Source organism: Carcharhinus amblyrhynchos, chromosome 11 (genome assembly GCF_965287045.1).
Source record: "Carcharhinus amblyrhynchos chromosome 11, sCarAmb.v2.hapA, whole genome shotgun sequence".
NCBI lineage: Eukaryota > Metazoa > Chordata > Chondrichthyes > Carcharhiniformes > Carcharhinidae > Carcharhinus > Carcharhinus amblyrhynchos.
In genome coordinates this window covers 18,579,197-18,606,856 of record NC_137334.1, presented here as the reverse complement: position 1 = coordinate 18,606,856, position 27,660 = coordinate 18,579,197, and the positions used below count along the sequence as shown (strand labels likewise).

The window sequence follows — 27,660 nt, the reverse complement described above, 5'->3', positions numbered from 1 at the left end:
GCTGCACCTGCAAGCTGGGTTTTTGCGACTCATGCACAAGGACCCCGAGGTCCCTCTGCACCGTCGCCTGCTGCAGTTTTTCGCCACGTAAGTAATAGTCCTTCCTACCATTCTTCCTACCAAAGTGGACCACCTCACACTTGCCAACATTAAATTCCATTTGCCATTTCCTGGCCCATTCGCCCAGCCTATCTAGATCCTTCTGCAGACTCTCCACACCCTCCGCACAATTTGCCTTTCCCCCAATCTTGGTGTCATCAGCAAATTTCGACACCCTGCACTCGGTTCCCTCCTCCAGATCATCTATATAAATGGTAAATAGCTGAGGCCCCAGCACCGACCCCTGGGGCACCCCACTAGTCACCAACCTCCAATCCGAATAGCACCCATTGACCCCCACTCTCTGCCTCCTATTTGACAACCAATCCTCTATCCACGCTAACACCCTACCCCCAACTCCATGTCCCCTGACCTTCTGCAATAACCTCTTGTGAGGTACCTTGTCAAACGCCTTCTGAAAATCCAGAAAGACCACATCCACCGGCTCTCCTCTATCCACTGCCCTAGACACATCCTCATAGAACTCCAGTAAATTTGTCAGACACGACTTCCCTTTAATGAAACCGTGTTGTGTCCGCCCTATCAAGCAATTCCCTTCAAGATGCCTCGCAATTTCCTCCTTAATGACGGATTCTAACATTTTACCTACCACAGACGTTAAACTAACCGGCCTATAATTCCCCGCCTTTTGCCTGGCACCCTAAAGGCAACACACTGCGGTTGCTGGACAGTGACAAAGAACAGCACAGCATAGGAACAGGTCCTTCAGCCCTCCAAGCCTGCCCCAATCATAATGCCTGCCTAAACTAAACCCGTAAGCACTTACAGAGTCCGTATCCTTCCATTCACATCCTATTCATGGATTCGCCTAGTTGCCTCTTAAATGCTGCTATCATCCCTGCTCCCGCCACCTCACTGGACGGCGCGTTCCAGTCATTCACCATGGTGGCGCAGTTTTAAAACTCAGTCGGTTGGTGCTCGCTGTTCCCCCTCTCTGCTCTCGGCCATTGCCTCTCTCTCTGTCCCCTTCCCGCTCGCTCACGCCGAGGTTTGGTTCTCCAGCTTGGGTGACTGTCTGTGCAGAGCGTGTACATTCCCCCTGTATCTGTGTGGGGTTCCTCCGGGTGCTCTGGTTTCCTCCCCCACTTCAAAGGTGTGAGGGTTAAGTGGATTGGCCATACTAAATTGACCCTAGTGTCATGGGGATTAGCAGGGTAAATGTGTGGGGTTACGGGAATAGAGCCTGGGTAGGATTGTGGTTGGTGCAGACTCGATGGGCCGAATGGCTTCCCTCTGCATTGTAGGGATTCTATGATTCTCAGTGTAGAAAACTTGCCTCGCACATCTCCAAACTTTTCCCCACTCCCCTTAAAGCTATGCCTCCTAGCACTTGACTTTCCTACCCTAGGAAATAGCACCTGACTATCCACTCTGTCCATGCCACTCATAATCATGTAAACCTCTATCAGGTCGCTCCTCAACCTCTGTCATTCCAGTGAGAACAAACAAAGTTTCTCCAACCTCTCCTCCTACCTAATACTCTCCAGACCAGTCAACATCCTGGTAAACCTCTTCTGTACCCTCTCCAAAACATCCAAACCCTTCTGGTAGTGTGGTGACTGGAATTGTACACCGTATTCCAAATGAGGCCTAACTAAGGTTCTGTACAGCTACAGCATGACCTGCCAATTTTTATAGTCAATGACCCAATGGAATCTGAAACAAAACCAGAAAATGTTTTTCTGTTTTTTGGGGTTGAAATAGAAAGGGTCGAGAGCTTCAAGTTTTTATGTGTCCAGATCACCAACAACCTGTCCTGATCCCCCCATGCCGACACTATAGTTAAGAAAGCCCACCAATGCCTCTACTTTCTCAGAAGACTGAGGAAATTTGTCATGTCCACTACAACTCTCACCAACTTTTACAGATGCACCATAGAAAGCATCCTTTCTGGTTGTATCACAGCTTGGTACGGCTCCTGCTCTGCCCAAGACCACAAGGAAGTACAAAAGGTCGTGAATATAGCCCAATCCATCATGCAAACCAGTCTCCTATCTATTGACTCTGTCTACACTTCCCATTACCTCGGCAAAGCAACCAGCATAATTAAGGACCGCATGCACCCCAGACATTCTCTCTTCCACCTTCTTCCGTCGGGAAAAAGATACAAAAGACTGAGGTCACGTACCAACCGACTCAAGAACAGCTTCTTCCCTGCTGCTGTCAGACTTTTGAATGGACCTACCTCGTATTAAGTTGATCTTTCTCTATACCCTAGCTGTGACTGTAACACTATGTTCTGCACCCTCTCTTTTCCTCCTCTATGAACGGTATGCTTTGTCTGTCTTGCGCGCAAGAAACAATACTTTTCACTGTACAGTAATACATGTGACAATAATAAATCAGATCAAATCTCAGCAGGTCTGTTTTTAGGGTTGGACCCAAGAGAGTGAAGCACAGCAAGTTCAAGAAGAAGATCTGGTGAGATCTTTCAGCATTTCCTGTTTTGGTTGTGGGAGGAAATCCTGTCTAGTCAGTTCCAATTCCAAAAGTTGCTGCAGGAGGATGACTGAGGTGAGATTTGAACCCCACACTCAGGAAGTAGCGTGAGGACAAAAGGGGGTGAACTGTATGATAGTTCAAGCCCGTCGGTCACAGAGGTTTGTCCCGGATTAGCGCCAACCAATTCCAAATGGATGGATTATTTAATCTGCACCTCTTCTGAGATGGGGGAATAAGGATGGCAAGTAAGTTGACGAGCATTCTGCATGTTCAATTAGGGGGAGACGATGGCCTAGTGGTATCATTCTGGACTATTAATCCAGAAACTCGGCTAATGTTTTGGGTTCAAATCCCACCTATGGTAATTGGTGGAATTTGAATTCAATTTGTTAAAATATCTAGAATTAAGAATCTTCTGATGACCGTAAAACCATTGTCGGAAAAACCCATCTGGTTCACTGATGTCCTTTAGGGAATGAAATCTGCCGTCCTTACCCAGCCTGGCCTACATGTAACTCCCGAGCAATGTGGTTGACTCTCAACAGTCCTCGGGCAACTAGGGATGGGCAATAAATGCTGGACAGCCAGCAAGGCCCCATGTCCTACGAATGAATTTTTAAAAATCAGTTGTACTTCGCCTGCCACCAGTTGTCTCCAGCATCTTGACCCTTGCTTGACATATCAATTCTGCCTCTTCAGTCAGCACAGCACTAATGAGTATGCTGCCAATTCAAGCCCAGTTCTTAACCCCTTAGAAGTGTTGCCCCCCCTCCCCACCTGGACCACATTTATATAGATACGTTTTTGTTTCTTACAAATCTTTTGTTACACTTTTGTTTGCCTTCAGTCCCATGCTCCTGATCTACAGGCAGAGGGAAACGGGGAAATTGGAGGACCTCCTGTTGAACCTACCCCTGGGCCTGGCCAAACTCGCCATCAACAAGTTCAGGCAGCAGGCAACCAAAGGGGTCACCCGACCTGACTATCTGACCCTCCACCATGGCTGGTTGTCACTGGAGAGGGAACCATTGAGACACTGGTTAGCGTAACGTAGTGGAGAACATGCCCCTGTCTACATCAACGGGGATGAAATAGAAATGGTGAGAGCTTCAAGTTTTTAGGTGTCCAGATCACCAACAACCTGTCCTGGTCTCCCCATGCTGACACTATAATTAAGAAAGCCGACCAATGCCTCAACCTACTCGAAAGACAAAGGAAATTTGGCATGTCAGATACGACTCTTACCAATTTTTATAGATGCCCCATAGAAAGCATTCTTTCTGGTTGTATCACAGCTTGGTATGGCTCCTGCTCTGCCCAAGACCATAAGGAACTACAAAAGGTCGTGAATGTAGCCCAATCCATCACACAAACCAGCCTCCCATCCACTGACTCTGTCTACACTTCCCGCTGCCTTGGCAAAGCAGCAGCATTATCAAGGACCCCCACACACCCCAGACATTCTCTCTTCCACCTTCTCCCGTCAGGAAAAAGATACAAAAGTCTGAGATCACATATCAATTGACTCAAGAACAGCTTCTTCCCTGCTGCTGTCAGACTTTTGAGTGGACCTACCTCGCATTAAGTTGATCTTTCTCTACACCCTAGCTATGACTGTAAGACTATATTCTGCACTCTCTCCTTTCCTTCTTTATGAACGGTATGTTTCGTCTGTACAGCGTGCAAGAAACAATACTTTTCACTGTATGTTAATAAATGTGACAGTAATAAATCAAATCAAATCAAAAACAATGAACACATATGAGCATCTTTCATCATTGGTGTTTGTCTCAGTATCTGGAAATAACCCGTGGAGCACAGCTTTTGGCCACGTGTACAGTTTGTGTGCCCACTGTGTGTCAGCAATGTATTTATGCACACTTTTATAATGTGTTGAATCCTGAATCCTCATTGTGGAGTTTGGAAAGTATCAGAGAAACCCTATAGTGCAGAAGGAGGCCATTTGGCCCATCGAGTCTGCATCGACCACAATCCTATCCAGGCCCTATACCTGTAACCCCACATATTTACCCTGCTAATCTGCTGACACTAAGGGGCAATTCAGCATGGCCAATCCACCTAACTCACACATCTTTGGAGTGCATGTCCGTGTGTGTGTGTGTGTGTGTGTGTGTGTGTGTGTGCAGATAAGACTAAACCCATGTGACCAACCAGACTGGTTTAGAATGGGCCGAGAGAAATTATTCCATCAATGGGGAGCACAGTGGTTAGCACTGCTACCTCGCAGCACCAGGGACCTGGGTTTGATTCCCGGCTTGGGTCACTGTCCGTCCGAAGTCTGCACATTCTCCCTGCCCCTGCGTGGGTTTCCTCCCACAGTCCAAAGATGGTTGGTTAGGTGGATTGGCCATGCTAAATTGCCCCTTGGAGTCCAAAGATATTCAGGTTAGATGGATTGGCCATGGTAAATCGCCCCTTAGATTAAATAGACTGGGCCTGTACTTGTGGAGAGATTAAATAGACTGGGCCTGGGAGTTTAGAAGGCAGAGGGGGGATCTTATAAATACTTACAAGATAATGAAGGGGCTAGATAGGGTAGAGGTAGAGAGATTCTTCCCGCTTAGAAAGGAAAACAGAACTAGAGGGCACAGCCTCAAAATAAGGGGTGGGGGCAGTTTAGAACGGAGTTGAGGAGGAACTTCTTCACTCAAAGGGTGGTGAATCTCTGGAATTCTCTGCCCATTGAAGTGGTGGAGGCTGCCTCACTGAATATATTTAAGTCACGGGTAGATAGGTTTCTGATAGACAAGGGAATTAAGGGTTATGGGGAGAAAGCAGGAAAATGGAACTGATCCACTTCAGATCAGCCATGATCTTATTGAATGGCGGGGCAGGCTCGAAGGGCTAGATGGCCTACTCCTGCTCCTATTTCTTATGTTTCTTATGTCAGGGGGACTAGTTAGGGAAAATGCATGGAATTATGGGGATAGGCCTGGGTGAGATTGTTCAGGCTTAATGGACCAAATGACCTCCTTCTGTACTGTAGAGATTCTAAGACAAGTATTCCTCTAAGACAAGTCGCTCAGAATATTTTGGTTTTGAGTGCTTCCCAACATTCCCTTGTCAGGATTACGCAGAATGAACAATCTCACTGTGTTTCTGTTCCCTATTGCTGCTGTGTCAGTGGCTGGCTGATAGCCAAGCCCTGCTTGTGAACGATCTTAGTCTCATGGGCGTTACGTCACCCAACAATGAAAGGCTATGTTAGGACTCCTCATGACCAGCTCAGCAGACCCAGAGCGATCCAGCCCAAGATGCCGTGTGACCAACTGGACTGGTTCCTCGACATCAGCCTCCTCAACTGAAAAGAGTCTGACGTTTCTCTTGGGGTTGATCCTGGCGGGGGGGGGTGAGTGTCTCTGAGCATTGTGCATTTACAATCCAATGTCGTGTCACTTTAACCAGAGGAGTTGCATTCCGCAAGACTGCGTTCCTTCCCCTCCAACCAACCCAAAACCCTCAGAGGGCAAGTGAGAAAATACACTGCAGAAGCGAAGAGAGATTATGAGAATAGATTGGCCGTCAACATAAAGGGGAATTCCAGAATCTTCTATAGACACATAACTAGTCAAAGGAATACGGCCAATTAGTGGCCTAAAAGGGAATTTATGTATTAGGTGAACACTTTGAACACTCTTCCAAGGAGGTAGATTCCACTCAGGATATGATGACAGAGCAGGAAACTCTGTCCCTGGAAGATGCTGCTACCAATATTTGGTGCCTCTCCCTCACCAGCCTTGGCACAGCTTTTAATCTTCTTAATCCTTTTGAGATGTTATAATGTGGAGGTTAACCCCTTTTTCAGAAGCCAGGTCGAATCCCCCAGATCTCGAATCCCTCGCCTCGTAATCTGTTGAAAGTGTTTGGGAAGGCATGAACTGTCCTTTGGTCATGTTTAGTGGGTAGCTAACAGAAATGCCCCACACTCATTTTAACATGAATAGCAATTTATTTATTTAACTAACAGGGAACTTTAACTAAACAACTAACATACCAAAGAAAATAAGATTGTACTGGAATGCTGTTCAAGTAAATACAACACTCATTCATTAACCAAAAAAAATACAATAATGGAGTTCAGTCACTCTCAAAAAACTACAACCAGTTTTGTGGCTTTCAGGATCTTTTAGAGTTCCTCTGTTGATTTCTGTTTGTATGTTCTTTCTGATTTGGTATCTTGCGCCAGTCAGATGGTATGTTCTCTTGAGGGATATCTACAACTGGCAGAGTTGAGAGCTCTATCTCCCTTTTGAGGCTTGAGACGTGGCAGTTCTTCTGTTGCTCTCATGTTCCCCCTCCCGCACTCTCGTTTATACCTGTGATGACCTATTGATTTTCCTCCAATAGCATTGGTCTGATTGGGAGGGTGGCACAGTGGTTAGCACTGCTGCCTCACAGTGCCAGGGACACAGGTTTGATTCCCAGCTTGGGTCACTGTCTGTGTGAAATTTGCACATTCTCCTCATGTCTGCGTGTGTTTCCTCCCACAGTCTGAAAGATGTGCTGGTTAGGTGCATTGACCCAAACAGGCATCAGACTCTGGCAACTGGGGCAATTTCACAGTAACTTCACTGCAGTGTTAATGTAAGCCTTACTTGTGACTAATAAATAAGCTTTTACTTTATGTTGTCAACACCATCAAATTCAAATCAAATAGGTTCTTAGTAGCTGAGTGCCTGCTTTAAATTGGTTGGGCTGAATTTAAAAAAAAACAGGTTGTTTTGTCAAGATGACTGCTTGACTTTTTGGTACAAATATTTCAGTCTGGGTCTCTGGATATACTTTGCATTTTAAACTTCCAAGCGCTAAAACAAAACACCAGCTTTTAAAGGGACACCACAATGTCCTACTTGCATTTTACACTCTTTACATCTTTACCAACATTGAATTCCAACTTCACAAACTCAATTTCGCAACACAGATGTCTGCATGGATCAGCAATTTTTCTACACATATTTTTATTCCTCCCAGGACTCTGCTAGCGTGGTTCCAACCGCCTTGTCACCAATTTTCGTTTGTGGTGTTTTAAAAAGATCAGCTTGCAGATTGAAAGCTACAAGAGCTTTATCGGAAAGGTGTTTACTCTACAGGCTGTTAGGATAGACCGTCTGTTTGCCCACGCAAACGTCCGAATAAGTCATCAATACATCACGTGATTAGTCTCTTACTGGGTGAATACACTGACACAAGTCACATCTGAAAAAGGAGCAAGTTCTCCAGCAAATATTTGCCTTGCCCACCTCTCGGGTTGTGGGTTCAAGTCCCACTCCAGAATCTTGAGTGCTCAATATGGGCAGACGCCCCAGGTACGGTGCTGAGGGAGTGCCACCCAGTTGGAGGTACCATCTTTTCAATCAGAATGCCAAACTGAGGCACCATCTGCCTCTCGAGAGCATGTGAAGGAGCCCGTCATTGTCATTGGAGCAAGCCCCCACCAAAAGCAAGCCCATGGTGACAAGATATTTATTGAGGTTAGTTAAGGGATGAATATTGGCTGGGGAGGGAATTGGAGAGGTTGTGGGGAGAAGGTGGATTGGGTTAGGGAGCTGTGTATGGAACTCCCTTGGTTCAGAGCAAAATCCGGCATTGTTGGATGGGAATCTGTACAACCCTGGTCAAAATAACCCAAATAAGAAGTCACACAACACCAGGTTAAAGTTTAACAGGTTTATTTGGTAGAAAGAGCTTTCGGAGCGCTGTTCCTTTATCAGATGAATGCCAAAATAACCCAAATTCAACAGGAAGACTATCCCAATCAGCGAGGGGTTCGGTTGCCAACTCTGACAGGATAGACTCTTGTAGTTGAGCTATTCTCCAGCCTTTGGCCACCACGTCCAATCTAAACTATTTTCACAATGAATTGACAAAGATGCTAAAAGTAATGAGAAGGAAGAACAAATATTTCCTTCACTCAAAGTGGCCGGGTGCAACGACTGGAAGAACATTCACTAAAATGCTAGAGGCTCCCGGGCAGTCCGGGAGAATTGGCAACCCGGAGAGATCACCGCCCTCCGACACACGCGCTCCGTACGTGAGGACGCACGTTAAATGGAGAGGACGTAGAGGGCGCGTCCGGAGGGACGTTCCCAGCGCGTGATGATGGAAAGACGCAGGGCCCGGCCCGCGGCCCTGCCCGTAACGTGTAACGTTGGGAAGTGATGACGCAATGACGGACGCGTTCCCGCGCAACCGCGCCCGATGCGCGATGACGTAAAGGCGAGCACGGGGGTGACGTGCGCGAGTGCGCGGTTTCCGTTGTTGTTGCAGGAGCGACAGAGAGAGAAGGGTGAGGAGCTGGAAAGTCCTCAGAATCGGGTAATTATCAATAAATACCGCTAAATACACCAGCTAAGATGTTGTAAATATATACAGAGAGAAAACTTGTGCAAATATATGCAGAGAATAAATATGAATCAGGGTAAATACAGTCTAAACACACAGAGAAAGGAGGGTGAGGAATTATAAAGCAGCTAAGTCAGGGTTAATGTGTAAACTGTGACTGAGGGAGCGAGGTAAGAAAGACTGAGAGTGTAGATACAGTCTCAACAGAGAAAGAGGAGGGTGAGCAATTATAAAGCAGTTAATTCAGGGTCAATGTATAAACGCCGCCAAATATATTATGGTAGCCAAATCAGGGTAAATATCATATAAACGGCATTAAATTCTATCAAATATAGAGTGGGGTAAATGAGAGAGAAAATACCATTAAATATAACATAAATCAGTGTAAATATAATCTAACCAGTGACAGGAGAGAGAGACATTGTAGATATCATTAAATATAATACAAATATCATCTAAATCAAGGTAAATATCATAAACAGTGGAGTGAGGTAAGTGCCATATAAATATCATCTAAATCAATGTAAATATAAGTGAGACACTATAAATATCATCCAAATCAGTGTAAATATAATCTAAACAGTGACAGAAGGGCACTACACTGTATAAATCAATGTAACTATCATCCAAATCTGCATAAATATTGTCAAATCAGTATAAACCCAAGAGAGAGAGAGACTAAATAATCATAACCCCTGGGGAACACGTTTAATAAACTTGGGGGGGAAGGTTGATTAAACTTGGGAGTGTTGGGTAATCAAGCAGGAGGTGTAATAAACTTAGGGGATGGGTAGAGTATTGAACCAGAGTGAGTGAGAGAGAAGAAATGTCCCTGTGCACTGGACGAGAGGTGGAATAGTGGTTGGGAGTGGGTGTGAGAGCTGATGTGATTGTAGGGGGATTAAGTTGCAGAGTTGTTGGATGTAAGGGAGAGTAACTGGTGGGAAAAGGAAGAGTGAAACAGGAGAGTAAGCTGTGTTAGAGTAGTTTTGAAGGAGGAGTATTCCAAATAGGTGGGGGTTTAAAGGCACAGAGTGTGGCGAATGAAGATTATTTGATGTATTAATCAGCTCATGTTTATTGCCAGCGCTTGAAAAGTTCTTAACCAGTTTAATTACAGTCTCAGCTACAACAGCTGTAAATTACAAAGACTGAGTGGTCAGACACAAAGGGAGACTAAAGTGGACTGGAAGGCAGTAAATAGTCCCTCCTGTTGCAAACATGGAGTGTTATGTGTTTGCATCTGATGTATATGTATAAATTCTATTTGAAAGGAGCAGCCTGTTGTGATTTGGTTTTATTTTGAAGATTCCATTTCACAAAGTTAAATGGTTAACAACGTGGATTTTTTTCCTGACTTTATGGTGAAAAATGTAATAGCCTGAAGGCACAGGGAAGGTGTAGCTATTAACTCAGTGTTTTCAGCGATTGATTCAACAGTGAATAGTGACAGCTGTAGGGAACGAGAGTCATGTTGGGAGCTGAGGTCATTGTTTGAAGATGGAATATGGAGATAGACGTTTAACAGATGTTGAGGCGGCTCAGTGGTTAGCACTGCTGCCTCCCGGGACCAGGGTTCAATTCCTGACTTGGGTCACTGTCTGTGCGGAGTCTGCATGTTCTCTCTGTGCCTGCATGAGTTTCCTCCCATAGCCTGAAAGATGTATTGGTTAGGTGCATCGGCTATGCTAAATTCTTCCTCAGTGTATCTGAACAGATGCCGGAAGTATGGCGACTAGGGGATTTTCATAGTAACTTCGTTGCAGTGTTAATGTAAGCCTACTTGTGACACTAATAAATAAACTTCCTTTTCAGGAAGGAATAGAAGTCTGTGCCTATGATGAAGGGTGGGAAGAGATTTTTGTAAAGCGTAAGCACAGATATAAATCTAATGGAAATAAGTCTTGGTATGATGGATGGTGAATTAACCGATCCAGGCACTGCTGTATGCAATGTGTGTGCTTCGATTCGGGAACTAGATGTGAAACATTCACTGGGTACAGTAGCGTAGTGATTTAATAATGACCTAGACTAATAACCTCTCTGCTCATCACTTGCAGATTAAATACAAAGTGATTGATTGTGGAACAGTTCTCCCCTTCATACTGACGCTGCCATGGTGTTGCAATCAAACAGTCAATCCAAATATGTCATCCTGTGACTGAGTGGATAGCACACTCGCCCAAAACCCATCATCAGGTCACTATCTGGGGGAATCCACAATTATGGGATTATAGTTTGAGGATAGTTTTAGTACTGAGGTGAAGAGAAATTTCTTCACCCAAGGGTGGTGAATGTGTGGGATTCACTCCCACAGAAAGTAGTTGAGGCCAAAACATTGTGATTTTTTTTCAAGGGAACTTCATTGCAGTGTTAATGTAAGCCTACTTTTGACTGTAATAAGTTCTCAAATTCACGCATTTCAAGAAGAAATTAGATATAGCTCTTGGGGCTAAAGAGATCGAGAGGAAGGAGGGGATCAGGATATTGAATTTTATGATCAGCGATGATCAAAATGAATGGTGGGACAGGCTCAAAGGACCAAATGGTCTCTTCCTGCTTCAAGTTTCTATGTTTCATTGAATCATAGAATCCCCACAGTGCAGGAGGAAATTCAGCCCATCAAGTCTGCACCGATCAGTCCTACCCAGGTCCTATCCCCGTAATCCCATATTTACCTTTTTAATCCCTCTATCCTACTCATCCTGAGACACTAAGGGGCAACTTAACATGGCCAATCAATCCAACCTGCACATCTTTGGACTATGAGAGGAAACCAGAGCACCCGGAGGAAACCCACGCAGACACAGGAGAATGTGCAAACTCTACACAGTGACCCAAACTGGGGATCGAACCCAGGGCCCTGTTGCTGTGAGGCAGCAATGCTATCCACTATGCCATCGTGCCGCTCTATCTCATTGTGGTTTGAGACAGCTCACTGTGCACACAGTTGGACCTCCTGATGTGCAAGTTCACTATCATGCTTGGGGATTTTTTTTTGTTGAATCTGGGACTTTTGAATTGAAAGTATCGATCGTCTTATTTTTAAGCCAAACTTGCATTTCAATATTTCTACCCAGGTCGTCAGTATTTACTGCTAATTTGGTGCAAAGAAAATTACAGCACAGAAAATAGACCCTTTGGCCCTCCAAGCGTGCACTGACCATGCTGCATGTCTGAATTAAAACCCCCTACCCTTCCGGGGACTGTATCCCTCTATTCCCATCCTATTCGCGTATTTGTCCAATCGCTCTTTTAAAAGTCACTTGAAAGTTAGAGTAAGGTGGAGTAACTTTAAACACAGGCAAGTAGTATAGTTCCTTTAAAAAATACGCAACCAGCCCATGTCTGTTTAGAATGCAGCATAAAGCATTGAAGTGTTGGAGAAGCTGTAGTAGGCTAAACAGGAGCCATTTTGTGAAAAAACATCATCAGATCATCTTGTTATTCTCAAGTGTTTCTGAATCAATAAATTATCTGTGAAGGCGTGGTCACTTTTTTGGTTAAATATGACACATTGTCACACTTCCTTCCACAAACACAAAATGGCCACACCTTTGGTTGAGGGAGAACTTGCTACTCTTCATTTGTAACCGCAGCATCCATTATATGCAGTAAAGCCACCCAATTTGTATTTACAGTGCGTTTTGATGTAAAATGTTGCTGGGTATTTCACAGGAGCGCGATGAGGCAGAGTTAGACACTTGAGGGAATACTAAGACAGGTGATCAAAGCCTGTCTGGGTGGCACAGTGGGTTAGCACTGCTGCCTCACATCCCCAGGGACCCGGGTTCAATTCCCGGCTTGGGTCATCGTCTGTGTGGAGTTTGCACGTCCTCCCCGTGTCTGCATGGATTTCCTCCAGGTGCTTGGTTTCCTCCCACACTCCAAAGCTGTATGGGTCGGGTTGATTGGCCATGCTGAATTGACTCTAGTATCAGGGATTAGCAGAGTAAATATGCGGGGTTATGGGAATAGGGCCCGGGTGGGATTATAGTCGGTGCAGACTCGATAGACCGAATGGCCTCCTTTGCAATAGGGATTCTACGATTCTATAATTCATTGCTACAAGAACATTGGTTCCACATTTCAAGAAGAAATTAGATATAGTTGTTGGGATAAAGGGATATGGGGTGGGGGGGGGAAATCAGGATTTGGAATTCAATGATCAGCCAAAATCGTAATGAGTGTTGAAGCAGGCTCGAAGGGCTGAATGGCCCACTCCTGCTTCTAGTTTCTAAGGAGCTTCTGAAGGAGGAGAGGGAAGTAAGGAGGCTTAGCGAGGGAATTCCCAAGTTTAACCCCCAGGCAACTAAAGGCACGGCTGCCAGCCTTGAAGTAAAGGAAATCTGGGGGACGCAACAGGCCAGGTCTGAGTTTGGGGATCTCAATTTCCTGTGTCTTCTGGGGAACATTGCTCTGAAATGTCAGGTTAAATGACCTGTGGAAGTGTGGCTAGACCCTTGTGATTCTGAGGTGAGAGTGCAGTACCCAAAGAGCAAGCAGGTTAGTTAGTAAATGTTTAACCTGGTTAGTTATGGCTTTCTGATCACGTGCCTTGGTGTGTGGAACTCTTGGTGATCCTCGCTGATTTTTGAAATTTCAGTTCCAGCATTGGATATTTACAGCTGGAGGCCAAAATGAAGCTCAGGATCTGGCTGCCAGGAATTATCGGAATTCTCTGCGGATTGAGCCTTGGAGCCTTGGGCCAGGTCACGTCTGCTCCAAGTTCTGGTGAGAAATGTTCACTTTGTTCCCAAAAGGTCCAGTTTCTTTGGCAGAAGCAGCACACACAATTGCTTCTGAGGCTGTGTCCCTGATTTTTAAACCAGAGGTTTGGCCGTACTTGCTAAGCAACATCTGAGTGATTTCCAGTTCACTCCGTCTGCACATTCTCCCCATTTTCTCCGGTTTTCCATCTCAATCCAAAAGACGTGCTGGTTAGGGTGCATTGACCATGCTAAATTCTCCCTCAGTGTACCCAAACAGGTGCTGGAGTGTGGCGACCAGTGGATTTTTACAGTAACTTCGCGGAGGTATTAACGTAAGCTGACTTCTGACACTAATAAATAAACTTTAAACCCCAGGTTATTCCATGCCAGTGACTTAATTCATTCTAATTCAGGTTCCTGCTACATACTCCAAGAGGATATCTGTTTGAATCCAGTTGAATTGTGTCATATCTGCAGTTGTTGTGGGATTCTGTAGCCTTTTCCTCAATGTTTTTTTGTAAGGTATGCTTGGCTGCTGAGGTATTATCATAGAATCCCTACAGTACAGAAGGAGGCTATTCAGCCCACCGACCACAATTCCGCCCAGGCCCTAGCCCCTGTAACCCCACTTATCTACTCTGCTAATCCATCTGATCCTCAGGGCCAATTTAGCATGGCCAGTGCACCTAACCTGCACATCTTAGGACTGTGGGAGGAAACTGGAGCACCTGGAGGAAACCCATGCAGACACAGGGAGAATGTGCAGATTCCATGCCAGGAATCGAACCCAGGTCCTTGGCATCGGGAGGCAACAGTGCTAACCACTGTATCACATATCGTGCATGAGTTTAGGAATGGAATACTGTAAACTACACTGAACTCGAGAATGAAGAGCGAATGTATGCACAGTTCTCACAGAATTTTAGTTCTCAACGGGTTAACATGTTGGATGAATATAACTTGTGCAATTGAAGTATTTGTGAGGCGGTTGCTGGTATTTGGAAATCTGACTGTGTCATGCTGCCTGTTTGCTGAATATAATTTGGGTGTGCTTATCTGAGTGTGACCTTTCTTACTATACACTCTTATTTACCAGTGGGTAACCTTCACTGTCACTGACAGTTCCAGAGTTAGTCACTGGCAGAACCTGCACAGTGAGACTGTTAGTACCATTGTGAATGTTTCAGATCATGTGGGCAGTTTGGTCTGTTAAACTGTATGAACTGTACTGATCTGGTGTTTGGCGTAATATAGAAACATAAAAGATAGGGCCAAATGGCCACCTCCTGCTCCTTTGACCCTCTGTCATTCATCACGATCATGGCTGATCATCCAACTCAATAGCCTAATCCTGTTTCCTGCCCATAACCTTTAATCCCATTCACACCAAGTGCTATATCTAGCTGCCTCTTGAATATATATTCAATGTTTTGACATCAACTACTTCCTGTGGTAATGAATTCCGCAGGCTCACCACTCTTTAGATGAAGAAATGTCTCCTCACCTCCATTCTAAATGGTCCATCCCAAATCCTCAGACTGTGACCCCACCATCGGGGCATCCATCTTGTCTAGTAGTCTTAGAATCTTAAGTCTCTTCTGAAAAAGTTTTTGTGGGGTGTCCGGATTTGAAAAATGTACGAAAATGCATTGACCTTTGAGATATTTTGCATTGAGCTTCTGTAGCTGTGATTTTCCTAGCATGTAGGTGTTTGGTATTCTGAGTTTCTCCATTGCATTGTGGCCTGAATCCCTGTGTTCATTAGAAAACATCATAGTTAAGTTAAAGTTCATCCCTCTCTGATTTATATATCGAATTTCCTCTCTCACTCCATCTCAGTGTCTCTGCCCCATCTCTGTTTCTTGTGTCCCCTCTGCCCTTGCTCTTATATTTTCCCCCTCCCCTTCTCTCTGGTGTGTGACTCCCTGCATTCCCTGGGGACCCCTTCTCTCTTGCAGTCTTCCTCAGGGACCCCCTGGGGACCAACCCCTTCTCTTTCCTCTGGCCTGCTTTTCTCATGTCCCCCTCTCCCTGTTCTTTCACTTGTTCTCATTTTTGCTCCCACTTGCTTGCCCCATCCTTTAGTTTTCCTCCCTTTCCCCAGTCCGTGATTTACTGGATCTAATTCATATTGACAAGCTAAGTGCAAACTGTGAGTCAGTTCAAAGTTGTGTCTTGGCTCAGTTCACATTGCAAAACTTTTTTTCTTCTCATTGCATTGGCTTTTCCAAAAATTCTCATATCAGACTTGTCTATAGAAATTTAAACATCAAGACTGTGTTATGTAGTTGTACAACAATTAATAATGTTGATGAGAGCTTGTACGTACAACGGAGGTTTGAAGTGAGCCCCACAAACTCTGTGGAACGTTTAATAAATTTCTAATTCATTATGTGTAGATGTAACTGGGCACCAAATGTAAATTGCAATGATTCCTTTTTTCCTGGTCAGATGGCATTCATAACAGTTTCCTGGTAGTTCTGTAATCAACCGTCAGTGACTGAGAATTGGTAAAACTTAAAAATGATTGTCCAAATCTTCTTGAGTCCTTAAGCAGTGTAGAGCCAGTGAAGCTCCTTACAACTGTCACTACAAATGTAGGAAAGGCAGCAGCCAGTTTATGCATAGTTAGCTCCCAAAAAACAGCATTGTGATCATGGCTAGATACTGTTAATTTCCTCTGTGATGTTCATTGGGGATAAATATTGACCAGAGCATGGGGAATAATCCACACACGCACATGCACTACACTCGTTCAAAATAGTGCTGTGTGATTGGCCACTTGAGGGGGCAGATAAGGTTTCAGTTTAATACCTCCTCTGAAAAACGGCCCTTCAGACACTGCAGCACTCTCTCAGTACACTGGCACTCCCTCAGTGCTGCACTGTTAAACTTCAACCTAGTTTCTGTGTTCAAGTCTGGGAAGCGTGAGGCTTGAACCCCTAAAGTTTAAAATTTATTTATTAGTGTCATAGGTCAGTTTACATTAACACTGCAATGAAGTTACTGTGAAAATCCCCTAGTTGCCACAATTCGGTGCCTGTTTAGACACACACACACACAGGGAGAATTTAGCACGGCCAATACACTAATCAGCACCTCTTTCGGACCGTGGGAGGAAACCGGAGCGCCTGGGGAAAACCCATGGGTAGCAAGCCGCAGTTAAAACTGGATTGCTTACTGTCGATGTCACCAGTGTTAGATTTTGGCGATAGTATTTATCTGTCTCAGTTCCTGAACTGTGTTTGTAAATCATTGCTTGATTTTTTTTTTAAAACATCTTTTCTACTTCGATACCTTAAACCATTCAGAAGGCACATGTCAGTGAGTCACCCACGGTTTCCGCCCCACTGTTGTAAGATTTAGGAAATTCAACAGAAACTGTGATTTCTAATATTGATGTTCCTTAAATAGGGAAACTTGTCCAAGTTTCCATAGTCTGTGGCAGAATAAAACGCATGTGGGCGAATGCATGGCTGCATCCATCAAACATTCTCATCCCAGAGTGGGTGGTGGGAAATACTTACTGTTCAGGTTTTAGTTGCCAGCTGATAATGCATCATCCTACATTATCAAGCAGACATTCCAAATTAATTAAAATTCACTAATTGAATAAATCTGTCATTAAAAGCTACTCTGGTGAACATGAAACTATTGTACCAGATTTTTTTTTATATTATTGACAATCTGGATCATTGGCAGAAAATGCTGGAAAATCTCAACAGCTGTGACAGAATGAGTCTGGATGACCCTTCTAAGTGAATAGAGCCAACATTGTGAGTCTAGAAGCCCCTTCCAAGGGTCATCCAGACTCAACATTGCCTCTGTTCCCTCTCCACAGATGCTGTCAGACCGGCAGAGATTTTCCAGCATTTTCTGTTTTTGTTCCAGATTTCAGCATCTGCAGTAATTTGCCCTTGGGGAACCGAAACTTGCCATCTTTCCCCAGTCCAGCTTGTATATGAGACTGCTGACCTGCAGTACAACAGCTCACTTTTAACAACCTTCTAAAATGGACAAGCAAGTCACTTGGTGTATTCAAGAAGACAGCTCACTCCTGTCTTTTCGAAGGCAGTTCAGAATGAGCAACAGACGTCACCAACACCCATCTTGCGATAGAGTCATAGATATATAAAGCACAAAAACATGCCCTTCGACCCAACTTGTCCTTGCCGACCAGATTTCCTAAACTGAGCTAGTCCCATTTGCCTGCATTTGGCCCATACGCCTCTAAACCTTTCTCCTCCATGTACCTGTCCAAATGTCTTTTAAATGTTGTAATTGTACCTGCCTCTACCACTTCTTCTGGCAGCTCATTCCATAAATGCACCACCCTCTGTGTGGAAAAAGTTGTCCCTCAGGTCCCCTTTTTCCCCCTCACCTTAAACTGAGACGCTCTAGTTTCGGACTCCCCTACCCTGGGGAAAAGACTGTGGCTATTTGCCCTATCTATGATCCTCATGACCGTATAAACCTCTAAGGTCACCCCCTCATCCTCCTATGCTCCAGGGAAAATAGCCCCAGCCTGTCCTTAGAATTCAAACCTTCCAGTCCCGGTAAAATCTTGTAAATCCTTTTTTGCACCCTTTCCAGTTTAATAACATCCTTCCTATAGCAGGGTGACCAGAATTGTACTGAAGAAAAACTGCAGAAAGGAAGCAGGTATGACATTTGTGATTAGTGAGTGCTATGTAAAGATGGATTAAGGGGAACAGGCATGCCAGTGGGTTGGGGGAGGGGTGAGGTGGAGGAATGACTTGTCTTATTAGCTTGATCCTTTGTCGCTGAAGTGCTTCTTTCAAAGCTAAGATTAAATATGTCCCCCTCTCTCTCTCTCCCTCAGGTTGCAGTGCTTCCAGCAACAACAACTGTGAACTATGTCTGAAGAATGTTTCGGTGAGGAACCCAATTCATTGTTGCATTCCTGCAGCCCGCTTTACCTGATGGTTGTGGTATGAAGCATACGACCACAGGGCTAAGGATATGTGATCAGTGTGAGACAGAATAATGTGGCAGGAGGATCATGTGGGACTTGGACACTGAGGCTGGAGCAATTGGATGGATGCAGAATGAACAGGATAAGCATTGATCCACCAACGTTACACCACAGAGGGAGACTGTGTGTGTGTGCCCCTGCCCCTGCTGTCTAGCCCCAAATTTTGTATCTTCCTATTCTTGAAATATTTATCCAAATTTCCCAGGAGCGATGTAGTCTCTGTCTCAGTCTCTGACTGAATTAGTCACTGTGGCAAACCTTTCTACGGTCCAATAGCCCCCTATCTGTCACAGAATCTCCCAGCTCCTCATTGCCCCAGTAATTTTAAACCAGTATCTTTGCTAATCTCTGCTGCAGTATTTTAAACACTGGACGCAGCAGAAATAATCAGCCTCAATGCAGCGTTCTCTTTGAAAAGAGGATCTCTTGCCACTTATGAAGTCGGGCCAGTCCACCCTGGTGTGTATTCACCTGGTACTTTGAGCGATGTATGCACACTAAATGTATCTCATTTGTATATGAGTGCAAGAATGCAGGTGGGATTGCGGATGAGGATGATGAGTGAGTCGGAATGTGTTACACTGAGTTTATCACGTGGAAACAAGTCACTTGGCTCAGCCAGTCCATATCAGTATTAATACTCCACTCCTTGCATTCTGTTGATTCAATCTCGCCCTGTCAATATTTCTTTCTATTGCTTTCTCCCTAGTATTTAGCTGCCCTTTAAAGGCATGTAAGCTATTCACCTCAGCCACTCCCTCTATTACTAACATGTTCCACATCCTCATCACTCATTTAGACAGGTACTATGGTAGGAAAGATTTAGAGGGCTGTGGGCCAAAAGCAGGCAAATGGGGCTAGCTCAGTTTAGGAAACCTGATCGGTATGGAAGAGTTGGGTGGAAAGGACTGTTTATAGGTTTAAGGTGCGAAGGGCAGGGTTTAAAGAAGATGTACGAGGCACCTTTTACAGAGGGTGGTGGGTGCCTGGAACTCGTTGCCGGGGAAGTACTGGAAGCAAGTACGATAGTGACTTTTAAAGGGTGTTTGGACAAATGCATGAATAGGATGGGAATAGAGGGATATGGTGCCCGGAAGGGTAGGGGGTTTTAGTTCATTTGGACAGCATGCTCGGTGCAGGCTTGGAGGGCTAAAAGGCCTGTTCCTGTGCTGTAATTTTCTTTGTTCTGTGTTGTACATCTCTCTGACTCTGTCTGAGTGAAGAGGTTTCTCCTGATTTCTTAATTGGATTTATTAGTGACTAACTTATATTTCTGACCTCTTGCTTCAGATTCCTCTGCAAGTGGAAACATTTTCCCTACATCTATCCAATTTAAAGCTCCTAGCCTCTGTCAGGGGCTTTCAATTGGATAGATGTAGGGAAAATGTTTCCTGAAGTTGTGACTTCTCAGTTTTGGTTATCTCTTCAAATGTTTATTTTCGCTACCATCTTCAGTTTTCCTATGTTCCCTTTGTAACACGGAGGTCAGAAGTGTTCACAGTGCAACATCATCAACTCCCATTTTATATCACATTCCAAGGTGCTTCTGTTTGCCTGCACTGCAAAATAATCGCCTTAACTGTTGCGTAAGGCAAATCCAATCTCTCTTTTAGACGCCTTTATGAAAGACTTATTGTCTAGGCTGCCTCCCCAGAACAAAGAAAAATGAAATTCCAAAGTAGCAGTAGAGTTTTTATTACACAGCATAATGAGATAATTTAATATCGGGAAGGCCACAGCATTTGGTTTGCACAGTGAACAAGCATTTCAGTTTCGAAGCGGGGAACTGACAAATCTTGATGGATTTGCATGAAACCATAAGAATTAGGAGCAGAAGTAGGCCATTTGGCCCCTCAAGCCTGCTCCGTCATTCAATAAGATTGTGTCTGATGTGTTTGCAACATCAGCCTCACAATTCCGCCTACCCCCAATAACCTTTCACCCCTTTGTTATTTAGCTCTGCCCTAAAAACATTCAAAGATTCTATTTCCGCTCACTTTTGACAGTGAGAGCTTTAGGGATGGCACAGTGGTTAGCACCACTGCCTCATAATGCCAGGGACCCGGGTTCGATTCCCAGCTTGGATCACTGTCTGTGTGGAGTCGGCTCTATCTCCCAATACGTGTGTGGGTTTTCTCCAGGTGCTCTGATTGTCCTCACACATTCCAAAAGACGCGCTGGTTAGGTGCATTGGCTGTGCTAAATTCTCCCTCCATGTACCCAAACAGGCGCCAGAGTGTGGTGACTAGGCAATTTTCACAGTAACTTAATTGCAGTGTAAGCTTACAAAAGACAATAATGAATAAACTTTAAGACAAATTCTCCTCATTTGTCTGAAGGGGAGTCGAAAACCAGAGGACGTAGGTTTAAGGTGAGAGGGAAGAGATACAGAAGGGTCCAGAGGGGTGACTTTTTTTTTCACACAAAGGGTGGTGAGTGTTTGGAATGAGGTATTACTAGAGTCGGGTACAATTTTATCTTTTAAAAAGCTTTTAGACAGCTATATGAGTAAGATGACTATCGAGGGATACAGCCCAAGCACGGGCAATTCGGACTAGCTTCTTTATTTGAAAAAAAAAGAGGCAGTATGGACAAGTTGGGCTGAAGGGCCTGTTTCCATGCTGTAAACCTCTGACTGTAAATGAGTGACACCTTATTTTTAAAAAGTGACCCCTTAGTTCTAGAATCTCCAAGACGAAATATCCTCTCCACCCTGTCAATACCCCTCAAGACTTAAAGGTTTCAATCAAGTTGTCTCTTCTAAACTTTAATGTATACAAACTAACCTCTCCAATCTTTCCTCATGCTCCAACCTGTCTACTCTTGCTACTAGTCCAGTGAACCTCTGAGCTATTTCTAACATCTTGTATCTTTCCATAAATAACAAAGCCTTACTGTACTCGCTCCTCCAGATGTGATGTCACCAGTTCTCTGTACAACTGACAGTTAACCTCCGTCCTTTTGAAATCTATTGCTGAAATGTGCAAAGACATGTACTGTCAACTCATAGACTAATTTTTGTTAATTCAGCATGTCTGTTACTTTACATTTAATATTGCAGTGCCTCTGGTGTAATGCTGACCAGAAATGTGTTGACTACCCAGTGAGGTCAATCCTGCCACCTAAGGATGTGTGTCCCCTCTCCAAGGCACGATGGGGAGTCTGCTGGGGTAAGTGGCCTAAAGTGTACTTATCTTGTTTATTTGTTGTGCAATGCTTCTTTACTCTCTTGAATAAACATTCATATTTCTTCCTCAGTGCAAAATACTTCCCCTCCTTATCATTGCACTGAGCAACTCCGCATCCTGCACATCAGTGCAAAAGACAAGATCATAGAATCCCTACAGTGCAGGAGGAGGCCATTCGGCCCATCAAGTCTGCACTGACCACAGGCCCTATTCCCGTACCCTGCCAGTCCTCCTGACATTAGGGTCAATTTAGCATGGCCACCCAACCTAAACCACACATCTTTGGACTGTGGGAGGAAACGAGAGCATGCAGCAAACCCATGCAGATATGGGGAGAATGTGCAAACTCCACAGGTAAGGCTGAAGCATTCATAACCATCTTCAACCAGAAGTGCCAAGTGGATGATCCATCTCGGCCTCCTCCAGCCAATTTGATTCATTCCAAATGAGATTAAGAAACAGCTTAAGACTCTAGCTACTGCAAAGGCAATGGTACCTGACAATATTCCAACAATAGTACTGAAGACTTGTGCCCCAGAAAGTGCCATGCCCCTAGCCTAACTGTTCCAGTATAATCACAGCACTGACATCTAACCAGCAATGTGGTAAACTGCCCAGGTTAGTCACATCAGAAAACCCAATCTGGCCAATTACTGCCTCATCGATCTACTTGATCATCAGTAAAGTGATGGAAGGAGTCATCAACAGTGTTATCAAGCAACACTTGCTTCGCAATAACCTGCTCACTGATACTCCGTTTGGGTTTCACCAGGATCACTCAGCTCCTAAGCTGATTACAGCCTTGGTTTAAACATGAATAAAAGCTGAACTCCAGAGGTGAGAGTGACTACCCTTGACATGAAGGCTGCAAATGTGACATCAAGCAATTTGTGTAATTCTTTACCTCCGAGGGCTGTAGAGGCTGGGTTGTTAAGTATGTTCAAGGCTGAGATGAACAGATTTTTAATCAGTAAAGGAATCAAGAGGTATGGAGATAAGGTGGGAAACTGGAGTTGAGGATTATCACATCAGATCAGCCATGATTTCATTGAATGGTCAAGCAGACTCGATGGGCTAAATGGTCTACTTCTGCTCCTATGCTGAAGACACAATTAGTTTAGCTGCCAGAACTTAGGGTGGCACAATAGTTAGCACAGCTGACCCACAGCGCCACGGTCCTGGGTTTGATTCCGGCCTTGGGTCACTGTGTGGAATCTTAATGTTCTCCCCATGTCTGTGTGGGTTTTCTCCGGATGCTCTGGTTTCCTCCCACAGTCCAAAGATGTGTGGGTTAGGTTGATTGGCCAGGCTGAATTGACGCTAGTGTCAGGGTAAGCAGGGTAAATACATGGGGTTACAGGGATAAGGCCTGGGTGGGATTGTGGTCAGTGCAGGCTCAATGGGCCGAATGGCAGCCTCCTACACTCGAGGGATTCTATGATTCTATGAACTGGCTAACTTTACATTATCGAGCCTCATTCTCCTCTGCCAGAAGTGGCGACTACTCCAGGTTCTTTTAAGAGAACATAATTTCCAGCTTATTACCTCATTTCCCAAACATTTTGCTAAGTCTTAAGATCATAAGACGTAGGAGCAGAACTAGGTCACTTGGCCCATCAAGTCTGCTCCGCCATTCAATCATGGCTGATATTTTTCTCATCCCCATTCTCCTTCTCCCCATAATTCTGCTCTTTCTAACCCCTGCTCTTTCCAACAGCCAGTGACAAGCTAGCTCACAAAGATTGAGATCATTTGTTTGGCTGTCTCTGCTGTTTCTCACCCTTCTTTTCAAAACTGTCTCTTATCACCCCGTTCCTCAAAACGAAAACCCGCCCTCCTAAATTGTTGTGTGGTCTCTGACCTCCCCTTCTAGCCAGAGTGTTCCCTTCTTTCCCATTGCTCCAACCTGAATCTCTCCAGTTAGCTGTCCATCTGAAATTGGCCTAATCAAAGTCTCAAATGCCATCCTCCAAGTATGTGGTGCCCATCGCCCTCATTGCAGCCTTTGACATCATCCAGCACCATCTTTGACCAGCGACTCGCCTCCCATTTGGTGTGGCTGCCCTCACTTGGTTTTACTCCGAGCTAGCAACCAAAATATCTCTGCCAATGGCATCTCTTTAGCACCCCCTGCACCATAACATGCATCATCTCACGCACGCACACACACACACATACCCCTGCCATTGAAAGAATCAAAGGCATTGTATTTGGTCCCCACCTCTACAGCAATTGTTGTCACCCGATCCAGTCCCTGGTACTGTTTCAGGAACTGCAGAGCTCCCCACACGCATATTCCACAGTTCAAGATTTGTTATGCGTTATGGGTAGAAGAGGTTCAGGTTCCTATTATATCTGATCCTGAATTAGGTAGCTTCAGTGCAGGTGCTACCCTTGACTTTAATCTCTGAAGTGCGCTCTGTGTGGACGGTGGAGGAGGACAGGACAGGTATGATGTTCTCCCAGACTGAGCGCTGTTAAAATTGCCCATTCTCATGTCAATGTTACATGGGGAAAAGCAGCCTGAAAGTGTTCTGCTGCTGCCAGCTGAACCACTTGTCACAATGAGTTTCCATCTGTAATTTAAGAAGTTTCCTTTGGAGATAGATGCGACGGTCAGGGCAAAATAAAGCCTGTTCCATTACCACAGTTGGAACAGAATTGGTGCCAGTGCCCTTGAATTATCGGAGTTGCAAAATTGCTTAGTGTGGCAGAGACCTTTTGTGAAACAGAGCTGTAACTGTGTTTTGAGGAACTGAACTCATTTGGCACACTTGTTGCTTGTTTTCAAAAGGCAGTTGCCGTTTTTCAAGCAAATCTGGAAGTTAGCTTCGTGCTTGCGTTTTTCCTCCCGAGATCACATGAATGAAATGCAGAATTGCACTTGGGCAACACAGCGGCACACTGACTAGCGCTGCTGCCTCTCAGCGCCAGGGCCCCGGGTTCAATTCCGGCCTCAGGTCACTGCCTGTGTGGAGTTTGCACGTTCTACCCATGTCTGTTTGGGTTTCTTCCCACACTCCAAGAATGTGCAAGTTAGGTGGATTGGCCATGCTAAATTGACCCTTGGTATCGGGAGGACTAGCTAGGGCAAACGTATGAGGTAATGGGGATGGGACGTGGGTAGAATAATGGTCAGTGCAGACTCAATGGGCCGAATGGCTGCCTTCTGCACTGTAAGATTCTATGACTCTAACTTGCTGAGGAAGTGAAAAGTGGGGGTGTTGAATGTTTGGAATTTAACATGTCGGAGCTATCATGGAAAATAGTGTCACTCTAGGGGGCCCCTTTTCTCCATCATTATCATTATAAACAGCCCTATTCACCTAGATTGCCTCAACTTCTGCAAGAGAATCTGTCACCGAATTCCCCCACTGATTTGTGATGACTTCATGCATTTAATTTGATTTATTATTGTCACATGTATTGGGATACAGTGAAAAGCTTCTTTTGCGTACTATACAGACAAAGCATACCACAGAGTAGATGGGGGGAAGGAAAGGAGAGAGTGCAGAATGTAGTGTTATCGTCATAGCTGGTGTGAAGAGAAAGATCAACTTAACACAAGTTAGGTCCATTTAAAAGTTTGACAGCAGCAGTGAAGAAGCTATTCTTGAGTCGGTTGGTACGTGAACTCAGACTTTTATATCTTTTCCTGATGGAAGAAGGTGGAGGAAAGAATGGGATGCGTGGGGTCCTTGATTATGCTGCTGCTTTTCCAAGGCAATGAGAAATGTGGACGGAATCAGTGGATGGAAGACTGGTTTGCATGTTGGACTGGGCTATGTTCACGACTCTTTGTAGTTTCTTGCAGTGTAGAACGACTTTGGCATTTTTCCAATTTCAAGAATTTGGTTGAACCCCAGCCTCGGGTCAGTCCCACTGATGAACGGTGGGAATGAGGTGCGTTCTGCAGGGCCTGGGTGAATTGATCTGAATTGTACCCACATTTAGTAATAGTTTGATAGGAAGGAAGCAGTGCTCCAATGTCAGGTGATCCCAGGAAGATGGAGGCAATAAGTGCAACACCCATTGGTGCAGATGTGCACAGAAAGCGTGTTCAATAATGAAAACCAGCACAGGGTGGATTTATTATGAATCTCAAAGCAGATGTGTTGTGGTGTATTAAACCCACTCTTAGCTCTGATTGTCTCAGTCCCCTTGTATCCAGTGTGTGCCATTGTTGCTATTTTTTTCAATAAGGTGCATTAGACCAGATTTCCAGAGGAATTTTCATAAATGTGTAAGAATGTGTGGGTCCGACACTTTCGTACTCCTGCCTACATTCAGAACTTTTACACCCTTGTCAAAACATTACAAAGCAGGGACAGAAACTTGCCCTTGGCTCTCATTGGCCACTAATGGGAAGCATGGTGGCATTAGGGGCAGCACATTGGCACAGCTGTTAACATTGCTGCTGCTGCTGAGCACCAGGGATCGGGTTCAATTCCTGGATTGGGTCACAGTCTGTGGAGCTTGCACATTCTCCCTGTGTCTGTGGATTTCCTGTGGGTGCTCCAGTTTCCTCCCACATGCCAAAGATGTGCAGGTTAGATTGATTGGTCACGCTAAATTCCCCCTTGTCAGGGGATTAGCAGGGTAAATATGTGGGTTTATGGGAGCAGGGCCTAGGTGGGATTGTGATTGGTGCAGACTTGATGAGCCGAATGGTCTCCTTCTGTAGGGATTCTGTGATTCTAGGGATTGTGTGAAAATCCCACTTATTTTTAGATCTTAATTGAGTAGGCATTACTAGCAGGAAAAGGATCGTCCATCTCAACGTTGGGTCTATTCTCTCCCCACAGACGCTGTCAGACCTGCTGAGGTTTTCCAGCATTTTCTGTTTTTGTTTCAGATTCCAACATCCGCAGTATTTTTCCTTCACTTGTACAGAATTCAGTCTAAACCTTTTTAGCATTTGCTGTGAGGTAAATAGCATTATAATCCTTGTCAATATGTTGACTTTAATGGATAACAGCATTGCGGGAACAGGGATTGTTACAGTCTATTGGATAAACTATATGCTTATAATAGCTTATTGCAATTATGCTGTTGCAATCTTAATGAAGCCTGTCTGCTCACAGATAGCAATTTAAATTATATAAATTATAGAAAGAGTTATTTATTTATGACTTTGAAGTTTCTGGGCATTTTGCAACCATGAAATACTTTACCGCGACTATATTTTGATAATATACGGAAAGTGGCAGCCAGTTTGCACACAGCAAGCTCTCACACGTAGCAGGGAGGCATCGACTGGGTAATCTGTTTTTCTCACTGGTTTTGGTTGAGGGATAAATATTGGGTGGAGGTCTCTTGTGCCTTCCTGAGCAGGGCTTTGGTTTAATAGTCCCAACCAAAAGATGACATCTCCCTCAGTAGCACCTAGGGTGTCAGCCCAGCTTTTAAAAGCTGTGGTTATTTGAATTGGAGATTGCTAAATCAAAGGGGAAAGTTGGGGAGTGTACAGCACAAAAAGAAAACATCACCATTTAAATTTTTGGATTTTTTTGTTAAGTACACACAAGTGAATGTAACTGGCTTTTGTCTAATTAATGTTTAGTCTAAATATGTGGGAGGTGAAAAGTGGTATGGTTTCGCCAACTTTTTCTTGGTCTCCTTGGCCCATGTGATACCACGTTGCCTCTGCAATTCTTGTTCTCTCTCTCCCCTGGTCCTCTGTTCCCCACCCTCTCTCCCCAACTCCAATGTTCAGGATAAAAGCACTTAATTTTGACCTCAGCTCACTGTCTGTGTGGAGTTTGCATGTTCTCCCCGCGTCTGCATGGGTTTACTCCACGTGCTCCGATTTAGCTCCCTCAGCAATGCAGTGTGATAC

The 27,660-nt window shown here is 44.7% G+C and overlaps 1 protein-coding gene across 1 annotated transcript in view; it reads left to right on the top strand.

The window, feature by feature from the left end:
* Positions 1-8,823: 8,823 nt before the first annotated feature.
* LOC145349946 (pituitary tumor-transforming gene 1 protein-interacting protein-like) overlaps positions 8,824-27,660 on the top strand; it is a 31,453-nt gene continuing 12,616 nt past the window's right edge. Inside the window, exons 1-4 of the mRNA XM_080198650.1 lie at positions 8,824-8,898; positions 13,532-13,659; positions 18,481-18,533; positions 21,695-21,803. Coding sequence (XP_080054776.1) covers positions 13,566-13,659; positions 18,481-18,533; positions 21,695-21,803 — 256 coding nt within the window. The 5' untranslated portion in view covers positions 8,824-8,898; positions 13,532-13,565. The remainder of the gene's footprint in view (positions 8,899-13,531; positions 13,660-18,480; positions 18,534-21,694; positions 21,804-27,660) is intronic.